Source organism: Emys orbicularis, chromosome 10 (genome assembly GCF_028017835.1).
Source record: "Emys orbicularis isolate rEmyOrb1 chromosome 10, rEmyOrb1.hap1, whole genome shotgun sequence".
Classification (NCBI taxonomy): Eukaryota; Metazoa; Chordata; order Testudines; family Emydidae; genus Emys; species Emys orbicularis.
The window spans coordinates 26,388,265-26,407,471 of record NC_088692.1 but is presented as its reverse complement, the minus strand read 5'-3'; the positions used below and the strand labels follow the sequence as shown (position 1 = coordinate 26,407,471).

General features: G+C 40.7%; 1 protein-coding gene across 4 annotated transcripts; it reads left to right on the top strand.

Moving 5' to 3' along the window:
- The first annotated feature begins 2,328 nt into the window (after positions 1-2,328).
- On the top strand, positions 2,329-18,731 carry METTL22 (methyltransferase 22, Kin17 lysine). 4 transcript variants are annotated; one of them, XM_065411862.1, is made up of 12 exons: positions 2,329-2,408; positions 6,534-6,682; positions 7,151-7,255; positions 9,544-9,584; positions 9,670-9,814; positions 10,739-10,810; positions 11,492-11,545; positions 13,895-13,975; positions 15,834-15,936; positions 16,276-16,308; positions 16,690-16,858; positions 18,526-18,640. In XM_065411862.1, exons 2-12 carry the CDS (start codon positions 6,550-6,552, stop codon positions 18,556-18,558), a joined length of 969 nt encoding a protein of 322 aa, XP_065267934.1. In that variant the 5' UTR covers positions 2,329-2,408; positions 6,534-6,549; the 3' UTR covers positions 18,559-18,640. The 4 variants fall into 4 exon arrangements, with proteins under 4 accessions (XP_065267934.1, XP_065267931.1, XP_065267932.1 ...); XM_065411859.1 differs by having other exon boundaries at positions 7,151-7,522; XM_065411860.1 differs by lacking the exon at positions 16,276-16,308 and having other exon boundaries at positions 7,151-7,522.
- Positions 18,732-19,207: the final 476 nt, after the last annotated feature.

Genomic DNA, 19,207 nt, shown 5'->3' with positions numbered 1-19,207 from the left:
TCTCCAAGAGAAGTGGAAGGGACCTTACACCGTCCTGCTGGTCTCCCATACAGCAGTAAAGGTTGAGGGCCACAAGAACTGGATTCATCACTCTCGCCTGAAAGCAGTGCCTGCTCCTGAACGGTGGACCGTCCAGCCTGCAGAGAAGACTGCCAGCGACGATCTGGGACTTAAGCTGTTATTCAGGCGACAATAGTGTCTGCTGGGAATGCCCTGTGCTCTCTTTGGACAGTCACAGCGCACTCCCCGTGAGACCTCTGAGCGTTGGTTGTGTTTATTTTCACAGGGCCGGCCTAACCTGGTGGCCTGGTCCCTGTTGTTTTTAATCTGCTTGCTATTGGTAATTGTTATTTTGTGGGTATTTGGGGAATTGTGATTGTTAGGCCCTAGGATCACCTGCCCAATATGAGTTCAGGTCTAGGGTCTGCCACAGTGGTGCTCTTTGCCATAGAGACACTCCTCTTGTTATCTCCCGTTTCCCCCCAGGCACATGCGGGATGGAAAGGAATCCCTACTAACTTAGAGACAAACACATATGAGTCCCTGAAGGTTTGCTTTGCCCAAGAGTTTAACCTCTCTAACTGCTGGGTATGCTCCCAAATCCCGCACCATGCTGCAGGGTTACCCTGGAGGGTAGTTCCCCAGAATTGGTCAGATAACTGTTGGGGATGGTTCAGTAGAGGGAAAAATGTCTCGGGTACCCCCTTGTCACAGAACTGTACCATTGAGTCCCAGTATGCATTAAGGGACGACCCCTGGAAGCCGCAGGCCAACTCAACGTATATCCCTTCCCCTATTAGGTTGCGGCCAGTGGCCCCTGGTTTGGTGTGCTATCGACAGTTTAAGTCCAGCAATCACACCTGGTTTGCTGGGAATAGCACCTGTCAGTATTATTTATCCCCTGACAGTGACACTTCCATCCCTGTCTATGTTAATGGCAAATCCGACTCTACCGCCCGGCTCGGATCGTTGAATGACAGACAAGCAAATAGGTGGAGTAGCGGTTATAATGGCTTGGTAGGGAATGGCCACTCCTTTTATATTTGCGGTACCTCTGCCTATAAGTGGTTACCGCATCGGTGGTATGGAAGCTGCTATCTAGGATATCTTGCCCCTCCCCTTCATGTTTTCCCTAAACTGCCCCCCTGGCCGCCGTAGGCAGCATAGATCTTTGTATGCCACCCCAGAGCCCATTACAGAAGGAGACAGATTGGGTATGATCTTTCTCCCATCCTATGGTTCTTTAGTGCACTTTAATGTACTACCATTTCAAACTTTACATTACAGTGCACTGGGGAACCTTTAGCGTGCACCAGCAGGTATTCAATAGGCAAACCGTGGGCTAAATCTGGAGTGCCAGACACTTTTGTACAGATCCTAAAATCTCTTTATATTGTTTTTTATTATTATTTTCTCTAGAGTCTGAACCTTGACTATACCTTGACCAAGAAATTTGGACCTTGACATAAAATAATTGACTACTGCTGGTCTACACAGACCAACTAATTTGTAACAGGTTAGTGTGCCTTAGCAATCACACCCAGGAGCGGCGCCAGGGTTTTTGCCATCCTAAGCAGCAGCGCTCCTCCTCAGAGCATTCGGCAGCGGGGGTCCTTCCGCTCCGCGTCTTCGGGGCGCTTCGGCGGCAGGTCCCGGAGCGAGTGAAGGACCCGCCACCAAAGCGCCCTGAAGACGCGGAGCGGAAGGACCCCCCCACCGCCGAATTGCCGCCGGGGACGGCAAAATGCTGCCCCCCCAAATCCTGCCACCCTAGGCGACCGCCTAGGGTCGCTTAGTGGAAGCGCCGGCCCTGATCACACCACTGTAGCCTGCATTGCCACACTATGGAGACAATCCCACGGTGTGTCTCCAAAGGGTTTTAGGGAACATCCTGCGTCAGCACCGATTCATCAGATACGCAGTGCTGGCAGTGACTGTGCAAACCACCCAGTAGCCATGGCAGCCAGCCCGTTAGAGACGTGTGGCGCTGGAGCTGACTCCTCTCAATACCCGGGAGCAGGCGGATGTGAAAATGCAGGAGGCTGCAGGAGCCATTGGGGCAGCCCTGGGGGCGGTGAGGTTCCCAAAGAGCAGGGAGCTGCCTAAAGCCGGGGGGAGGGGCAGGTTAAAAGCCAGGCCTCAGGCCACTGAGCCAGACTCCTTAAAGGCGCGAATCCAGCCTAGCCCCGCCCCTTAGCGAGAGGACTCTTGGGTAAGTGGGGGAACAGCAGCAGCATCCGGGTCCCTGCTGCCCCGCTTTGTTCCCCCTCTGGCTCTCAGCAGGCCACGTCCCTGCTAAGGCCCCTCCCCCCTTCAACTCCTGGGCGGGACGCAAGGTGATGGCGTCATGCGGGAGCTGCGGCTGCCCAATGGCGGCGGAGGCGGCCGCCTCAGCTCTACCGTGGGAGGTGAGCGGCGGGGCAGCGCGGGAGGTATCGCAGCGCCGGGCCGGGCTCCCCCCAGCCTTCGTCCCCCCCCCCGTAACGCCGGGGCTGGGCCGCACGGGCTCCTCCGCAGCGTGCCGGGCCTCTCCCCGCAAGCGCCCAGGCCTAAAACTCCGGCACCCCGGGCTCCGGCGGTGGTCCCGCACCGGTGCCCCGGGCCTGCCGGGGGAGACCGCCAGGGCTGGGAATGCCGGGCCTGGGAAGCTGGTGACACCGCGGCGCTGCTGCAGTCATGGCAGGCGGTGCAGAGGGGTCGGGGAACGCGGGAATGTCTGTCATACTGCGGGAGCCGCAGCTTCGGTGGGACGCGCTGTCAGCGAGAGCCCTGCGCGGCTTTGTTTGTGACAGGCACAGCCCGCCCCGCACTGCAGGGAAGGGAAGCGGAGTCCCTGAAACAAGGAGTTCCTCGCCACCTTTGGCAGCCCGGCGTGTTTTGTTTGGTTAACAAGAGTGTTTGGGAGAAAGTCAGTTAGCAAACACCGCCCCCCCCCCCCCCCCATCCGAGTTGATAATAACGCAAGTGGTACAGAGCAGAATTCGTGTTTCTCCTTTCTGTACGGCTATGGGGAAAACAAAATATCCCATGCCGTCTTGAATTGTCATCAAGAAGCAGCGGGGTAGAGGGAGATGAGGCACGAGTCCATTTTTTTTTTCTTTACAGCTTGCCTTCACGACTTACCACCTACTTGCTTCCTTGCCTGAAACATTGAGACGCCTGCGGGTGGGGAATATCCAAAATACAGCAGTTGCATCCAAGTTGTGAAGTGTAGCTTGTAGCTGTCCTTATAGGTCTTGTCTTTGCTAGGGTATTTTACACCCCCCTCCAAAATAAAAATAAAGAAATCATTCTACTTTCATTTTACTACTATATTTTGAAATTAAGGAGTTTTTCTGCTAATGTGAAACAAAATATTTAGTTAAAAATGACCAGAATTGGTATTTGTCTAGTAAGTTTACCAGTGGTAGTAGCTATTCAGACTGAAATAGCCTTTCATGTTCATTAATTAAACAGTGGTTCTTGTGGTGCTGTGATTTTTTTTTTTTTTTTTTGAGTGGACTAACTATTTTTATTTTATTTACAAAGTATACAGCTTGTGAAATACTGCTGATCACAAATAAGTGATAAATGCAGTCAGGAAAAAGAAACATTTTCTAGTATTCATAAGGTTTACACTCTAGTTTGTGTCCTTGGAGAAGACTCAACACATGGCCTGCGTATTAAAAATCCCAGAATAAGAATGAGTTAAAATGAACATGATACAGATTAAATGGGGAAAAGAGATGTTTAAGAAGAGATTACCTTCTATTTTTGTTCTGTGACAGCAAAACAACTATTATGTTCTCAGAACATTTCTATGCTGTAATATTGACACACTGCTTTTTAGACTGGAAACACTATGCCTAATTTTAAAACAAATAGAAAATTTAAATTTATCTTATTTCCCATGGAGGGAAAGCCTACTCCTCATCAGGAAAGCACATCGAGGGGTTTGCGCCTCATTTTGTGGAGGAGCGCACAAGCAGCTGAGCTTTCATGAGAAAAGGGGGGGATACCTATTATTTGAAATTTAAAGGACCAACCACTGGTGGTATCCTTAGTGGCCTGTCCCTGTTGTGATACTTTTGTCTCTGAGCAGGAGCTAAAGTATGCCTATATGATGTGTGCTGGAGTGGAGAGTTGACTGTTGGCAGCTTCACCAAGAGTTATATGCCACCTTGTGTATATCTTGTTTTTAATTTGTCCTGATCTCATGTTCCTCGTCAGAAATGCATTCAAAAGATTTTGCATCACTCCATTTTTCCCTTTAGTTGTCATCTCTTTCCACTAGAACAGAGGTGGGCAAACTATGGCCCACGGGACCCTCCTACTGGGTCCCTGAGCTCCTGGCCTGGGAGGCTAGCCCCTGGTCCCTCCCCTGCTGACCCCCCTTCCCTGCTGTCCCCCCTCCCCCGCAGCCTCAGCTCACAGCGCCACCGGCGCTATGCTCTGGGCGGCAGTGCAGCTGCAGAGCCGCAGCCTGATCCGGTGCTCTGTGCTGCGCAGTGGCGTGGCTGGCTCCAGCCGGGCGGCACGGCTGCCTCTCCTGGTGCTCTGGGCAGCGTGGCTGTAGTGCTGCCGGCCATCGGTGCTCCAGGCAGCGCGGTTGGGGGCAGGGAGCAGGAGGGGTTGGATAGAGGGCAGGAGAGTTCGGGGTGGTGGTCAGGGGGCGGGGGTGTGGATAGGGGTTGGGGCAGTCAGAGGGTGCGGATCAGTGGGGTTGAATGGGGGCAGAGGTCCCGGGGGGCAGTCAGGGAGGAGGGGGATTTGGATGAGGTGTTGGGGGGCAGAGAGAAGGGGTGATTGGATGGGGTAGGGGTCCTGGGGGAGCAGTCAGGAAGGAGAGGATGGGTCAGGAATCCCAGGGGGACTGTCGGGGAGGGGGTTGGATGGGGCAGGAGTCCCGGGGGGGGGCATCAGGGGGCGAGAAGCAGGGGGGGTCAAATAGGGGGCGGGGGCCGGGCCACGCCTGGCTGTTTGGGGAGGCACAGCCTCTCCTAACTATCCCTCCATACAATTTCGGAAACCCGATGTGGCCCTCAGGCCAAAAAGTTTGCCCACCCCTGCACTTAGAATGTGTAACTCTTACCTGTGAAGAGAGAGGCAGATTCTTGAAGAGTCATGGATAGTCAGGGGGGAGTTTACTTGCTTGAGAAGACACATAGGAGCCTAAATTTTATTTGAAATAGCTTATACTCCTTGCTTTATTGGTTACAAAGACCGAGGGCCAAAATACAAGATACTTTTGATCCCTTCTATATTCACCCCAGAGCTTACCGCATTCTTCTGGTTTCTTATTTTCTACTAGGGTCTACACATCAGCTTCCCTAACACCTCTGATAAAAGACCACATTTGGGAACAGTTTAAAAAAAAAATGCATTTTTTCTACTGATTCAGTTACAGTTCTAGGTTAGAACAGACTGTCCACAAAATGTATTCTAAGAAAGGGGCCAAAAGTTTCCATTTTCGAAAAGAAACCAAACAGCTGATGTTTGTGTTTGTCTATCCACAGGATCACAGATAAGGTTCAAAATTATCATGTAAATTATAGAGATTTTTAAATGTTGAAAAACATTTCCATAGTGAGGGGTTATTTTCTATTAATTTATGTGTTTGCTTCTGTAGAGGGAGCATGGTTTTGCCCTTGACATTAGTCCACCTAAGCATGTATGGATGAATGACTAGAAAGAATGTAACTAATATTTTTAAATGCTCTTTGCCCTCTAATTCTGAAGCTGCAGGGCAGAAAATCAGATTTGTGAATGCCTATGTTCAATAAAGTATGTTGAAATACCGATGTTGCCAAGAGTTGGGGTTTACTTTGCTCTTGTAATGAAACACTTAGACACTCTGGCCACAACTTGCAACAATGACTGGTGGTTTTGGTTGCCCAAAATGAAATGCATTGAAGTTGCCAGACTTTTTGAAAGTGCTGAGCGCTCACCATCTAAAAATCAGGCCTTTTAAAGCTGTCTCAAGCTGGCTACCAAAAGCCATTAGTCACTTTGAAAACTTTGAGCCGTGTATGTACGTACCAAAGTAAAGACCTGTTTGATATGGTTTCAGAATGTGGTACAATATTTTTTTACACAACAACAAACAAAACTTCTCTTTCCAAACAGTTTGGTGCACGATTTGTGCCGGTCAGCCTATAAATCCTGGGTTTTAACAGGTATTGACAGCACATTAAAGCCTTGGTTTTGTAGAGGACAGAATGAGATGTCAGCAACTTTACTGAATGCATAAATGATATCTATATTTTTTTCTTATAAGGAATGATATGGCAATTTTTAAAACTACCAGGCTATAACTCAAAGCTATATTTATATTGATTTGTTTTTACAGTGAACATCCTGCTTTACGGGTTTTTTAAAATATTTTATTGGCGAGTGATGTACTAAGCTTGCATGATTCTGACTTGCCTGGGATCTTCACCAGAACTGTCTTGTGAGGTTATTCCAATGAGCAAACATTTTAAATAAAGTGTATTGAGAAGAGAAGCATCTCCTGTTGTGACAGCATTTCACAAGGTGCTGTCGTCTTGTTTTAGATGTCCCCAGCATACAATGGTAGACGTGGCAAAGAAAGAGACTATGGATGACATCACATTTAGAAGCGACACTGTACTTTCTGATGTTCATCTACACACGCCAAGCAAAAGACATCTCATGGTGCGATTGAATACTGTTGGACAGCCAGGTAATTTACAATCAGAGCGTGCTTTGTGATCTACAGATGAAAAATAAATACCTAGCTCTTATATTGCACTTATTTATCTTATCTTAAATTTACCTACTTATTTGTAACAATGAAACCTGGTTTCAATGATTAAATTAAATTCTTAATTGGTCATTAAAAATTTGCCTCCAAACAGAAATGTCAGCATTAATTGTATTTAGTTATAAAATATTTTAATAGTTGTTAATGTTTACAGAGTAACATATTTCACTGTAATCATAGTGCCAAGTTTTCGAGCTACAGAGAGCAGTCTCATAATCTCCTGGTTTAGCTCTCATGTAAACTAAGTGATTTATCAAAAAAATCCTGTTATGTTTATTTTTATATGTTATACTGAAATACATTTTGAAAATGCAAGTTTCATATTGATTCTATCTTTAATTTTTCTTTGTTTGTCTTTGACGTCCTTTTTTTCTGTTTTTGTTATAGTATTTCTGTCACAATTCCAGCTTCTTTTGAACAAAAATAATCAGGAGTCTGAGAGAAAAAATGAAAAAGAACTTATAACAGAAAATATGGGACATCAAATCAGAGGTGGGAAGGAATTGTGTGACAAAGGTAGTAATAATCTAGATTTTCTCAACAAAAATGGAAGAGAAGCAAATAATTTTAAAGGGATAGAAGCTCTGCTGGATGATGATGGGGATTTGGAAGTGGTCAGAAGACCTCGATATGTGTCTGATCCAGAAGTGGAGGATCTTTCAAGGGACAAAGTATATCCCATAATTCTGACTAAAGGAGGAGAAGGTATTTTTGAAGATGCAAAGCAAGAAAGTACCCACAATAATATTATTAACATAGGTAAGCAAAGCTATAGGCTGATACACAGACATTAATCAGTTACCTTTGTTCATACAAAAGAAAACATGGGCTATGTAATACAGCAGTAGCAAGAGTGCTAATCTGTAGATCAAGTAGTTTTTGTGCTAATCTGTAGATCAAGAAGAAGCTCTCATGCTTAACATATCCCCTTTCACCAAATATTGTGAAACTACATGTACTTTGAATACTTAAGCATATTTCATAAATTTGTTCAATACTAATTGATTCAGCAGCTTGGTGATTCAGAATGTTCCAAGAAAAGTGCTTATTCCTATCATCTCCTTTTCTTATGCAGACCATCCATGTAACAAGGGGGACATTTAAAAAATACTTTTTTTACTAAAAAGAAAAACCAAACAAAACAACCAAAAAAACTGCTCCAACATCTTATTGCTTATGCTTGAGAACTCATGCTATAGGTTTGCAAAATCACCTCTTCTCTCTTAGTGCTGGGACACTGGTGAGCCCTGTCATTAAAGCATTCTGCTTAGGTTTGGTGTCTGTGGCTGTTAACTGGAGGCCTTGACACTGAGAATTAAGTTTTTTCAAATCGATTGAGTTATTTTATGCCAAATGAACAAGTGCTCCCAACTTGATTTGCTCTTGCTTTGATATTTAGTTGAGTAGTAACACTTTGTTACCTCAATATGAAATTTTCTTTTTGAAAATTAAATTCCCCATCAACCAGGTGTCATGTAACTCAGGTAGTTCCTGACATTCTGCACCTGTCAAGGCTCTGAAATATAGCTTTTAGTGGCCTTTAGTGGTTGCAAAGCATAAACTCAAGCTTGTAGTTGTGTCATTCTTTAGGTTTGGAATCTTTTCATTTCTTGAAAAACAGACACTTTCTTCTCTTTTTAAGGCTGGCTTAAGATGTGTAGTTTTTACGGCTAATATGGTTCAAATGGGTTCTCTTCTTTTTAAATTTATAATAAATCCTAAAGTACAGGGGGACATATTGTAAACATGTTGCTGTATATGGCAGTTTGTATTGTCAATTCACGTTTGCTGGTATTTATCAGTAGTGCAAGAAGAATGTGATCTATTTATATTTGCCTCTTTCATGTTTTAGCTACGAAAGCAAAATGTTCAGGTGTGTAGTTCTTTACATAGTATGATTATTTTGTTCAGGACGAAGAGCTCTGTGTAAGTTGGAAAGTTTGTCTCTCTCACCAACTGAAGTTGGTCCAATAAAAGATGTTACCTCACCTTCCTTGTCTCTCTAATATCCTGGGACCGACATGGCTACAATAACAGTGCTTCTATTATTCTATTTAAAACTTTTAGTTAGGAAGGGGATTGATTATACAGGGAATCAGAATTGGTCCGATGGTTTCCAGGGATCCAAAATTCCAGAAAGCTTTTTCAGCTGAACTATACCAGCTTAAGATGGTATTGAACAAAAGCTGTTAACATTTGGCTCTCAGTGGCATATATGTGATCTTAGTCCAGTTGTTGGAGGGTAGTTGTCCACCTTTCAAACCACCATTATAGCTGGCACTACCTTAGCATACTTTTTGATAGTCTCCGAGTCCACAACAAAATATCTCTCATCCCTAGAGTTTTGTCTTTTTCAAGTCAGGATTGAAGCAGGTTGATAAATTACAAAAGAAGCTTATGCTACCGCTGCTTGTAGTCCACCTGTTATATGGTTAAATGGAAGATCTGTGATAAATGTTCTAACATAAAAACAGCCACTTATAAATACCTATTCATTGTTATGTTACTGTAAACAGTTCCTTGCTTATGTTCAGAGACTGCATGTATAGTGTTACACACCCTACTTTTTACTGTGTTTTATGTGCAAGTCTAAAAATACAATTTTTAAAAATTTCCTTATTCATGTAACTTAAAGAATATGATCCCAGATGGTAAAGATCGTGTCCTTTGACGTTAAGTTTAACCACATTTTTTTAAACAAGTAACATAAATAAGAGTCATAACTAAAGATTTTTTTTTTTTAAAGTACTTATTTCATTTTTTTGCTTTCATTTTACCAGAGCATACAATGGCAACACCGTTGGAAGATGTTGGTAAACAAGTACGTATCTTCTTCATAGTATCCTGCACTTCGTGAACTGTGCATCAGAGCCTTAACTTTCTATGCCTTCTGCTCTCTCCTGAAGGTCTGGCGAGGAGCCTTTCTTCTTGCAGATTATATCTTGTTCAAACGGGATATGTTCAGATGTTGCACGGTACTAGAGCTTGGAGGAGGCACTGGAATTACAAGCATTGTCATGGCAATGGTTGCTAAGACTGTGTACTGCACAGGTACTTTGATGCAATTATTTTTAATTAAACGCTAACATGAAAGAAGTCTAATTGTGTAAAAGCACAGGAAATTTGAATGAAGCATCTCTTATTTCTGCTGTTTTTTTTCTGTTTTAGTCCTTTCTTTTTCTTTTTTTCTGATTATACATATTGACCCCAAATAACAGGTTCTCGATTTATTGATAATACCGTGCACGAAATTTCTCAGTAGATGACACAAAAAAGAAGTGGTGCCTTCTTACAAGTATGAAATGGAATTTTAATTTTATTTGAGCAGCTTGCATAGTGTCTCAAACTTGATTGATACCAGCAAATGAAAAACCAGTTCTATGGCTATTTTTGTATTCCTTTGTGGATCTTATTTTATTGATATGCCATTGAAATTTCAGCTGCACATTGGAGATAACCTTGTCAGTCAATTACGTATTAACTTAGCTTTTGCTAAAACTGCAGTTTTAAAACAGCCAAAAAGTCTGAAAAAGATAATACTAAGAACAACTAACATTGTGGATCCTGCCTAAATTTGTTTTCCAGAAGAAATGAATCTGCCTTTGATTGTAACTCTCTAGAAAACTGTTGTTTTTGTAAAAACGATTGCTCTTGTGGATAGTGAGAGCCTTTCAGCTCTAGGTCTCCTGTTCAAATACATCCTATGTATTTAGCTGCTAGTTGTCTGTGTGAAAATGTTTGGCAGTCTAAGTTCAGCTCTTCATGAAGAAGTGTCCAGATCATAAAATATGCTCATCACTGCTAGCCTTAATATTGGGCTTTGTTATTGGCAGTGTCATTAGAGAGCACAAGAACTATGAATAGGCCCTGGAGATTGAGCTATCCTCTCATCCCAAGAAGGAGTCAATCACGTAGGTTAGGGCTTCAGCACATTCTGAATATAATAATGTTTTCAGTACAATTAATTTTTTGCAGATGTTGGTGAAGATCTTCTGGCTATGTGTGAGCAAAATGTAACATTAAACAAACATCTTACTGAACCAGAAGGTAAGAACCATTTGTTGTTTCTCAATTGCAAGTTTGTGCCTTTGCTTTCCCTGCACAAGCGGCGGAACAGGTTTGGGAACCACTGCACTTTATAAATGTTTACAAATAATGAAACTTTTATCTTAATTGAAAATATGGCTCATAGAAACAAAGATATGAAAACTCTATATAGGGTCCACATTGGGACTGCTGCTCTTCTGAGCACAGCGCAGGACTCTTTCAGAGCACTGCTCTCTTCCAGTCAGATACAGGTAACCATGGTTGCTGCACAAAGCTATTGTGTAATACGGAATCCTTCAAGAGTCACCTGGAATAATTGGGAGTCATGAAAGTCTTTGGGCCAAAGTCAGCAGTGGTGTAAATTGAGTGTCAATGGCGAAGTGATGTAATTGTTTCGCATTGGAATGTATAAAACAAGTGTCAAAGGGATGGGAGCTAACAGGAGAGCATAAGGTAAAGCAGGCTCCCTCTTCTGCACTTCTCCCATCATTTTCTCCTGCATGTGTAGCTATCTGATTTGGCTGAATGCCAAATCAGTTCATGTCAAATTTTTTACTATTTTTCCACTTACCGCACCATTTCACTGCTGATTTTTGGCCTTTGATCTCCACTAAGTTGCCGTCTGAAGGGTGGATGCAATTAATTTGCTCATCAGCTGTGGTTTTTTGTGTGTGTGTATAGGAGGTGAAGTTAAGGTAAAAGAGCTGGACTGGCTGAAAGATGAGTTCTGTATAGGTAAGTAGTTGTGATGCGTTTAATTCAAACTGTTTTCCATGATAGTTTTGAAATAGTTAAACATACTAAACAACTCTTCAGTTACATCAGGTTCTAGTAAAAATCACTTTTTAATAAGTCGAAATGGCCCCTTCTGAAATTAGTGATCGTTTCCAAGAGCAGGAGTATTGAGTTACGAAAGTCTGCATTAAACCAATAAGTGTCTCAGTTCTTCTCCCTCTGTGGTCTCCTCAAGGGGTGCCCCCTTAGGTCTCAGGCCTCCAGCCATCAGTTCTCTATGAGCAGGGACTCGTATCCATCTCCCTCCAGACTGGGGACTCACGCTTGCCGTCTTATTGCAATGTACTGTGTTTATCCCAGCAATTCTGACCTTAGTCTTATTCCTGCCTTTCTGCTATCTCCCAGGAGCTTATGAGAGTGACCACCCAGCTTTAAGAGTACAGTAAATTTATTTAGGACAAAATCATTACACGAAAAAACATACAAACCACTATATTCTACACCCTTGCTAAGCTTACTATGTGGAGACACTGGTAGGTTTCCAGTCCTTCAAACTCTTCCAACAGTTTTGACCTCCTGGTTACAGTCTCATACCAGTTCAAGGATCAAATGAGGGACCCTGAGTCAGTTCAGGCTGCCCCTTGTTACCAAAAGCCCATTCTTTGCCTACTGTGCTGCTTGAACCTGGTCAGAACCAGTATGTGCAATACCCTCTCGGGGGTGGTACTTCTCTGGAGTTGCTTCTCTGTCCCAGAATCTGCAGAACATATCCCTCATAGATTGTAGTTCCTTGGGGAAGCTCTGTATCTCTTCTGCATGGAGCCAGAATGCAATCCCTAGCTCTCAAAGATCTATGCCGTACTTAAGAGATACCAAAGTCTATGAATATTCCATGGGACTATAGTGTCTGGCATTCCTCACTATAGTAGTCTTTTGAAGTTTTCATGCTTCCAAGATCTTAGACCTGTCACATTTTGATCTTATCTTAATGTTGTGGTGAAGTGTGTGTGTGTGTGTGTGTGTGTGTGTGTGTGTGTGTAAGCATACATTATGCACATCGTACACATACACTAATGCCCAATCTGTTGACCTGTCTGGCTGCAAAACCCATCTATTCTTCCAAACCTTTGGGAAGGGAAGGGCAGGGTGGGGTGGTTAGAACAATTAAGTAGCTCTGTGATGGGATGCATGCAATTTTGTGTGGGGTTTTTTGGGGGGGTGGTTTGTTTTTTTGAGGTGAACTTGCTATACTTTAAATATTTGGTGAGGGCACACATAACTGGGATCGGGGCCTTTTTGTTCTGAATAAATGAAAATCAATACAGCTAATTTGGGGGCAATGAATACGGGTATCAATAAATGGTCAGTTTTCAGAATGGAGATAGATAAATAATAGTGTCCCACAGGGGTCTGTACTGGGACTAGTACTGTTCAATATATTCATAAATGATCTGGAAAAAGGGGTGAACAGTGACGTGGCAAAGTTTGCAGATGATACAAAACTATTCAAGATAGTTAAGTCCAAAGCAGACTGTGAAGAGTTACAAAATCTCAAAAACCTGAGTGACTGGGCAGCAAAATGCAGATGGCATTCAGTGTTGATAAATAAAAAGTAATACATATTGGAAAACATAATCCCAACTATACATACAAAATGATGGGTTCTAAATTAGCTATTACCACTCAAGAAAGAGATCTCTGAGTCAATGTGCAGCGGCAATCAAAAAAGCTAACAAGATTGGGAACCATTAGGAAAGGGATAGACAAGAAGACAGTAAAAATCATAATCCCTCTATATAAATCCATGGTATGCCCACACCTTGAGTACTGCGTGCAGTGCTGGTTGCCCAATTCAAAAAAGATATAATAAAAATGGGTACAGAGAAGGGCAACAAAAATGATGAAGAGATTATGAGGAGAGATTAAAAAGACTGAGACTTTTCAGCTTGGAAAAGAGATGACTGGGGAAATATGATAGAAGTCTAAAAAATCATGAATGATGTGGAGAAAATAAATAGGGAAGTGTAATTTACCCCTTCACATAACGCAAGAACCAGGGGTCACCTAATGAAATGAATAGGCAACAGGTTTAAAACAAACAAAAGGAAGTACTACTTCACACAACGAACAGTCAGTCTGTGTAATTCATTGCCAGGGGATATTGTGAAGGCCAAAAGTATAACTGGGTTTAGAAAAGACTGGACAGTGGGCTGGATCACTCGATGATTGCCCTGTTCTGTTCATTCACTTTGAAACATCTGGCATTGGTCACTGTTGGAAGACAGGCTACTGGGCTAGATGGACCATTGGTCTGACCCAGTAAGGCCATTTGTATGTTCTTTGTTATAGACCCTGAAGCTCCCTACAGTTGGTCTGAAGCAGAGATTGCTGATTTGCATGACCACACCACGGTGATACTGGCAGCTGATGGTAAGAGAATGTAACTGAAGCCAGGGAACTTGATGAAAGTGACATCTGAATGTGCAAGTGTCAAGTACTTAACTTTGAATAGGATAACTCAGTTGTTGTTGTTGGTGGTTTTTTTTTGTTTTTGTTTTTGTTTTTTGTTTTTGTTTTTTTTGAAAGTAGACCAGATCCTCAGCTGATGTAAATTATCACAGCTCTGTTGAAGTTAATTGACTTCAAGGGAGTTATGTTAGTCTTCACTATCTGAAGTATCTTGCTGTCTTTCTTCAAAAATTATAGGTTATAATTACAAATTAGAAATTGAAAAACTCTGAAACATAGCCTGTTCTTTCATTTGTGATGATAAACATTGTAACAAAATCTGGATAAACTGTTTAACGGAAGCAGCAACTTGAAACCTAGTAAATTTTTTAAAACAGTTGCAACTAGTTTCTTGAACTACATCTGCCCAGAGTCTCCCTGCCAACTTGTGTGGTTTTATATTTTCCTATTTTCTTACATGGTTTTTCTCTGTCCTGTTGCTGAGCGGAAGACCCATACAAATAACAGAACAAGCTAACAGACTGACCTCACCATATAGGAGAAACAGCGAAATATTGGCAATGAAGTAAATAGACTGATGGGACATGTTTCTCTTATGTTTGGGTTATAATTGTCATAGGTGTTACTTCTAATAATACTGGGTAAAAAATGTTTCAGGCAGTGTTATGATTGTGTTGATATTCTTTTACCACATATGAAATTTTAACTTCTCTGAAGCAAATTTGTTATAAACGGAGCACAGTTCATACAGTCAGTAGTGAAGTTACCACACCTTATCTCTCAGAAAATGAAAATTTTCTAGATGGTATTTTTTGAACTCTGTACCCTTCACTGTAGACCTTGGGGGAAAAAAGAGACGTTTTTCCTCGAAAACCATGCTGTTTGCTCTTTTTATTAATTTGATCACACTTTCAGCCTTTCGTTTCTATCCTAAATTGGTGATAATTTTCTAGTGTAGCTGTTCTGCAGTATGTTTCATAGTAAGTAGTGCCTGAATTTGTTGAATTCAGTTGTTTGTGTAAGTCCCACCTAGTGTCTTTAGACAGTCAGATCAGGAGGCAAAGTTTCTTATACATCATATGATTTTGTTGCTGATGATGTAACCAGTCCCTGGTTGGCTTTTTTTGGCATACTATATCTTTTTGACTTTAAGGAACTTGATGGGCCTGATTCTCTTCTGACACAAGTTTAACTTTGACTTACATAAATAAATTTAATTTTTTTAAATTAATGGAGATATCCTATCTCCTAGAGCTGGAAGGGACCTTGAAAAGTCATTGAGTCAAGTCCAGCCCCCTGCCTTCACTAGCAGGACCAAGTACTGATTTTGCCCCAGATCCCTAAGTGGCCCCCTCAAGGATTGAACTCACAACCCTGGGTTTAGCAGGCCAATGCTCAAACCACTGAGCTATCCCTCCCCCGTCAAGTTCAGTGGAACCACTACCATTTTGTCCTGATGTGAGACATAAGGCCTCAGGATTTATGTCTCCTCCTTCCTTTAAGACGTACAGTAAGATATTTCTTGGTCAGGAGAGAGCCTGTTTATGGATAATGCAAGTTGCCAGGCTAATGATTTGCATTGACATTTGAAAAACTGGTGAAGGCTTGACAAAAAGCAGCTGTGATTAATATAGCAGGGTCAGTTGTTGCCATTAAAAGCTCTTCCTACTTTCTGCTACACCAATGTCTGGATTTGTCCCAAAGATTGTTCATTAGAAATAATCTGCGTAAGTAAGGATGATCGTTTTATGTTTAAGATCATGTATGACTAAAACAGTCAAATGTTCATCACTATGTTAATGTTTCTTTTGTATTTTAGTTTTTTATGATGATGACTTAACAGATGCTTTATTCAAAACACTGTACAAAATCACCCACAACTTGAAAAACTCTTGCACAATTTACTTATCAATAGAAAAGAGGTAAGTGCCACCTTGACCTTCCTTAAGATCTTTGTTTTTGCTTCAAAATTAAATCTTTTGATTCTCATAACGTTAACTGATCAGACATTTCAATGAATATTCGGTGCACTTTAGCCTCCTAGCATTCTAAGGTTCTGAACCTACAAAAATCAAGAGAAAGAGTTACGATTCTCTATCATTGTTCTTGCTATGTATCATGTCATGCCATTCTTGGGTAGAGTTATGCAAATGTAGCTAAATAAGCGGATATAGACTATTTGTGGGTTTTAATTCACTGCCATAATAGTATTTTAATATAATTCCTTGTACTAAATTGCCTTGTGTTCTTTTTTGAGTAAGAATGAATGTGACTGCGTATTCCCGTGTTAAAATGTGAGTAACAGGCCTTGTTTGAGTCTCTGTAGAGCTGCAAATAATGGGTTTCTATGTGGGCATTGGCATCATTTCTGTAGAAACACAAACTACAAGACTGAATTCATTTGGAGAAAATGGCCTAAAATTGGTGGGAAGGGAGGGTAATTTCTTCTTATGAGACAGAAATATTATCCAGAACTTATCAGTATTCTGATCCTAATTAAGATAACACATTTGCTATGAAAAGAACATGGTCATTATTGTTTGACATCAATAAAAAGAATTTATATTGCGTTTTCTATCTGCTGCTATATTTGGGGAAGTTAACTAGCTATTTAAGATACAAGGGACAGGAAAAATGTTTTGAGATATCACTTTAAATGGATACTTTCTTGCCAGGCTGAACTTCACCTTAAGACATATGGACATTACATGTGAAGCTTACAATCATTTTCGAAATACTTTGAATGATCTGGAAACCTTACAAGATAGCAAAATGAAATATACTTCTGAGCCCATTAAGCTTGCTTTCTGCCAATTTCTTGTTTATGAACGGATTGAGCAGTTGGTGAGTGGTATTTATCAAACTAAATATAATGTGTTAAGAGAATCACATCAAATTAGTTTTCAGTTGTTTAGTCAATATAGTGAGTAAAAACACAAACAATTCACCATTTTATTTATGTTCATAAAGAAGCTATTTGTTGCCCAAGAAATGACCTGTCATTTATATTTACATTTTTTATGCTGGGTTATGTCATAGCATATCAAGGTTTTATCAATTAATAACATACCGTGGCAAAGCTTATGTTGATAAGCATTATTTTATCTTTGAGTAAATTAATATAATCCGCATCATGAACATGCTCACTAGAGCAATGGAAAACATGATTTTCAGAGTAACTACAAAACAGAACTAAAATATATTCATTTATTTGCTAGTAAATGTCTATAATAGTGCCATGATATGTTTCTCTATGTAATAAAAGCTCCTTTCCAAGTTTCGAGTCAAAAAACTTTGTTACTTAAAGTTTACTGAAAAAGAGATAATATCAAATTATTCATAAATTTTAATAATCTTAAAAATTAGCAAATGCAGTAATTTTAAAATGGTTTCCATATTTACTTACTTTACCAGAGGGCTTTGTTGTCCCAACTGTATATGACTTCAGTAATACCTAAAGTCACATAGAGAATGTAACAGTTTGTACCATTTTAGATGTTAGTGATTATTATCTGCTGTTGCAGAAGAAATAAGTAACCTTGAACTAGATTTTGAATCTCTTGGAGGTTCATAAAGATTGAAACTCATTTGGTCAAATATTCTGTGTGGGTTTTTGTTTGTTTGTTTTTGTTTTTTTTCCTTTTAAAATACCTGTCTGTAATAGGACCTGATTTGGACGGAGCCCTAGTTTCATAGTTAATTATTTTTTTTATTCAGCTTTGATGTGTAAAATGACCAAAACCATAAGAAATAACAACATACTATTTTTGTGTTATGTATTTTCTAGGCTTCATATGCTGACTTCATAAATGTTTTTTGCCAAAGATTATATTATGATCATGTAGGTCTTTAGTAATCTGTATGTAATAAAAACTGAATGTACTGTTTCTGTTCTACTTGAAACTATAGGTAAAATCTCTAATCACAATTTAAAATATGGTGGTGATGGAGGATTGCCTATAAATTACACTTGTGACCAAGACAGTCTTCTTTCTAATGTTCCATTTAGCAAACACACATCTGCTATTGTTCATTATCCAGAAATAGAGATACTTTTCAACGTCTCCTGTTCCTCGCATTTTTGTAGTAAAATATATTGAGTGCATATATTCAGTTACACCCTCGAAGGCATTATGAGGAACCATTTGCAGAACCAAGCAAAAAACACAGAACAGGTTATCAGCGAAAACGTACCTTCTGCAGACCCCAGAATTTGTGAAATTATTGTAATGATATTTAATTTATGGCAATGTTAATTATTTAGAATACAGAATTCCCTTGCTAACTTCAGGAATAGGTAGATTCAACTTCTTTTGCTGCAGCTAAAAGTACAAAGCTCCAAGAATAATAGCTAAATTAATTAGTCTTCAAAGATGATACTTACCTTATGCATGCTGCAAGCCAATTTATGTAAGGGGCAGGTGTTGAAACTAATTTAATATTCCTTAATAATTATCATGATATAGTGACCTGAGTGCATTCTGAAAATACACTTTTTTCCCTCTTCACAGGAGCTGTGGAAGATCATTGCTGAACCACTTTAGTGACCTCTTTCACATTAGACAGCTGAAAATCTTGAGGCAGAAAATTAATGCTGTTCTACAAATAAAACAATCTAGAGTTTTTTCCAGAAGATGTGCTCCCAATGGAACCACAAGCCAAGAAATTGAATTTGATGCAGATTTGCCTTAAACTAATTAAATATATCTTGTATCACTTAGAGGATGATTTCTTTATAGTTTTTAATTATATGATGCTGTTTTTAAATTGCTCCTCATAGTACAGATCTGAAAACCTACTCTTAACTACTTCTGTCAACTTTGTGATGGATCCACAGATACTGGCTTTCTAATAGTAGTGATAAGGTGTCTCTACTCCTGGGATCAGTAATTTTTTTTCTATGACTTTGTCCCTGTACACTAATAACCACCTATCCAACCTCTTTCCATATTACAGAAGTGTCAGTCTCATACACTTACATTTATATCTAATAATCAGTAAACTCAGTCAGACCCAGATTCTACTTCCATACCATGTTGATATTATAGACTCTTGTGGAGTGATCTGCAATAGGCCCAGCTGCTTTTCATCAGGTGGTTGTTTTCTCAGTTCAGAGCAATCTATTTTTAAAACTTTGGAATGAACTATGAAAATGGAGGACTACCTTTTCCCCTACATGGACCTTTTTAGTGT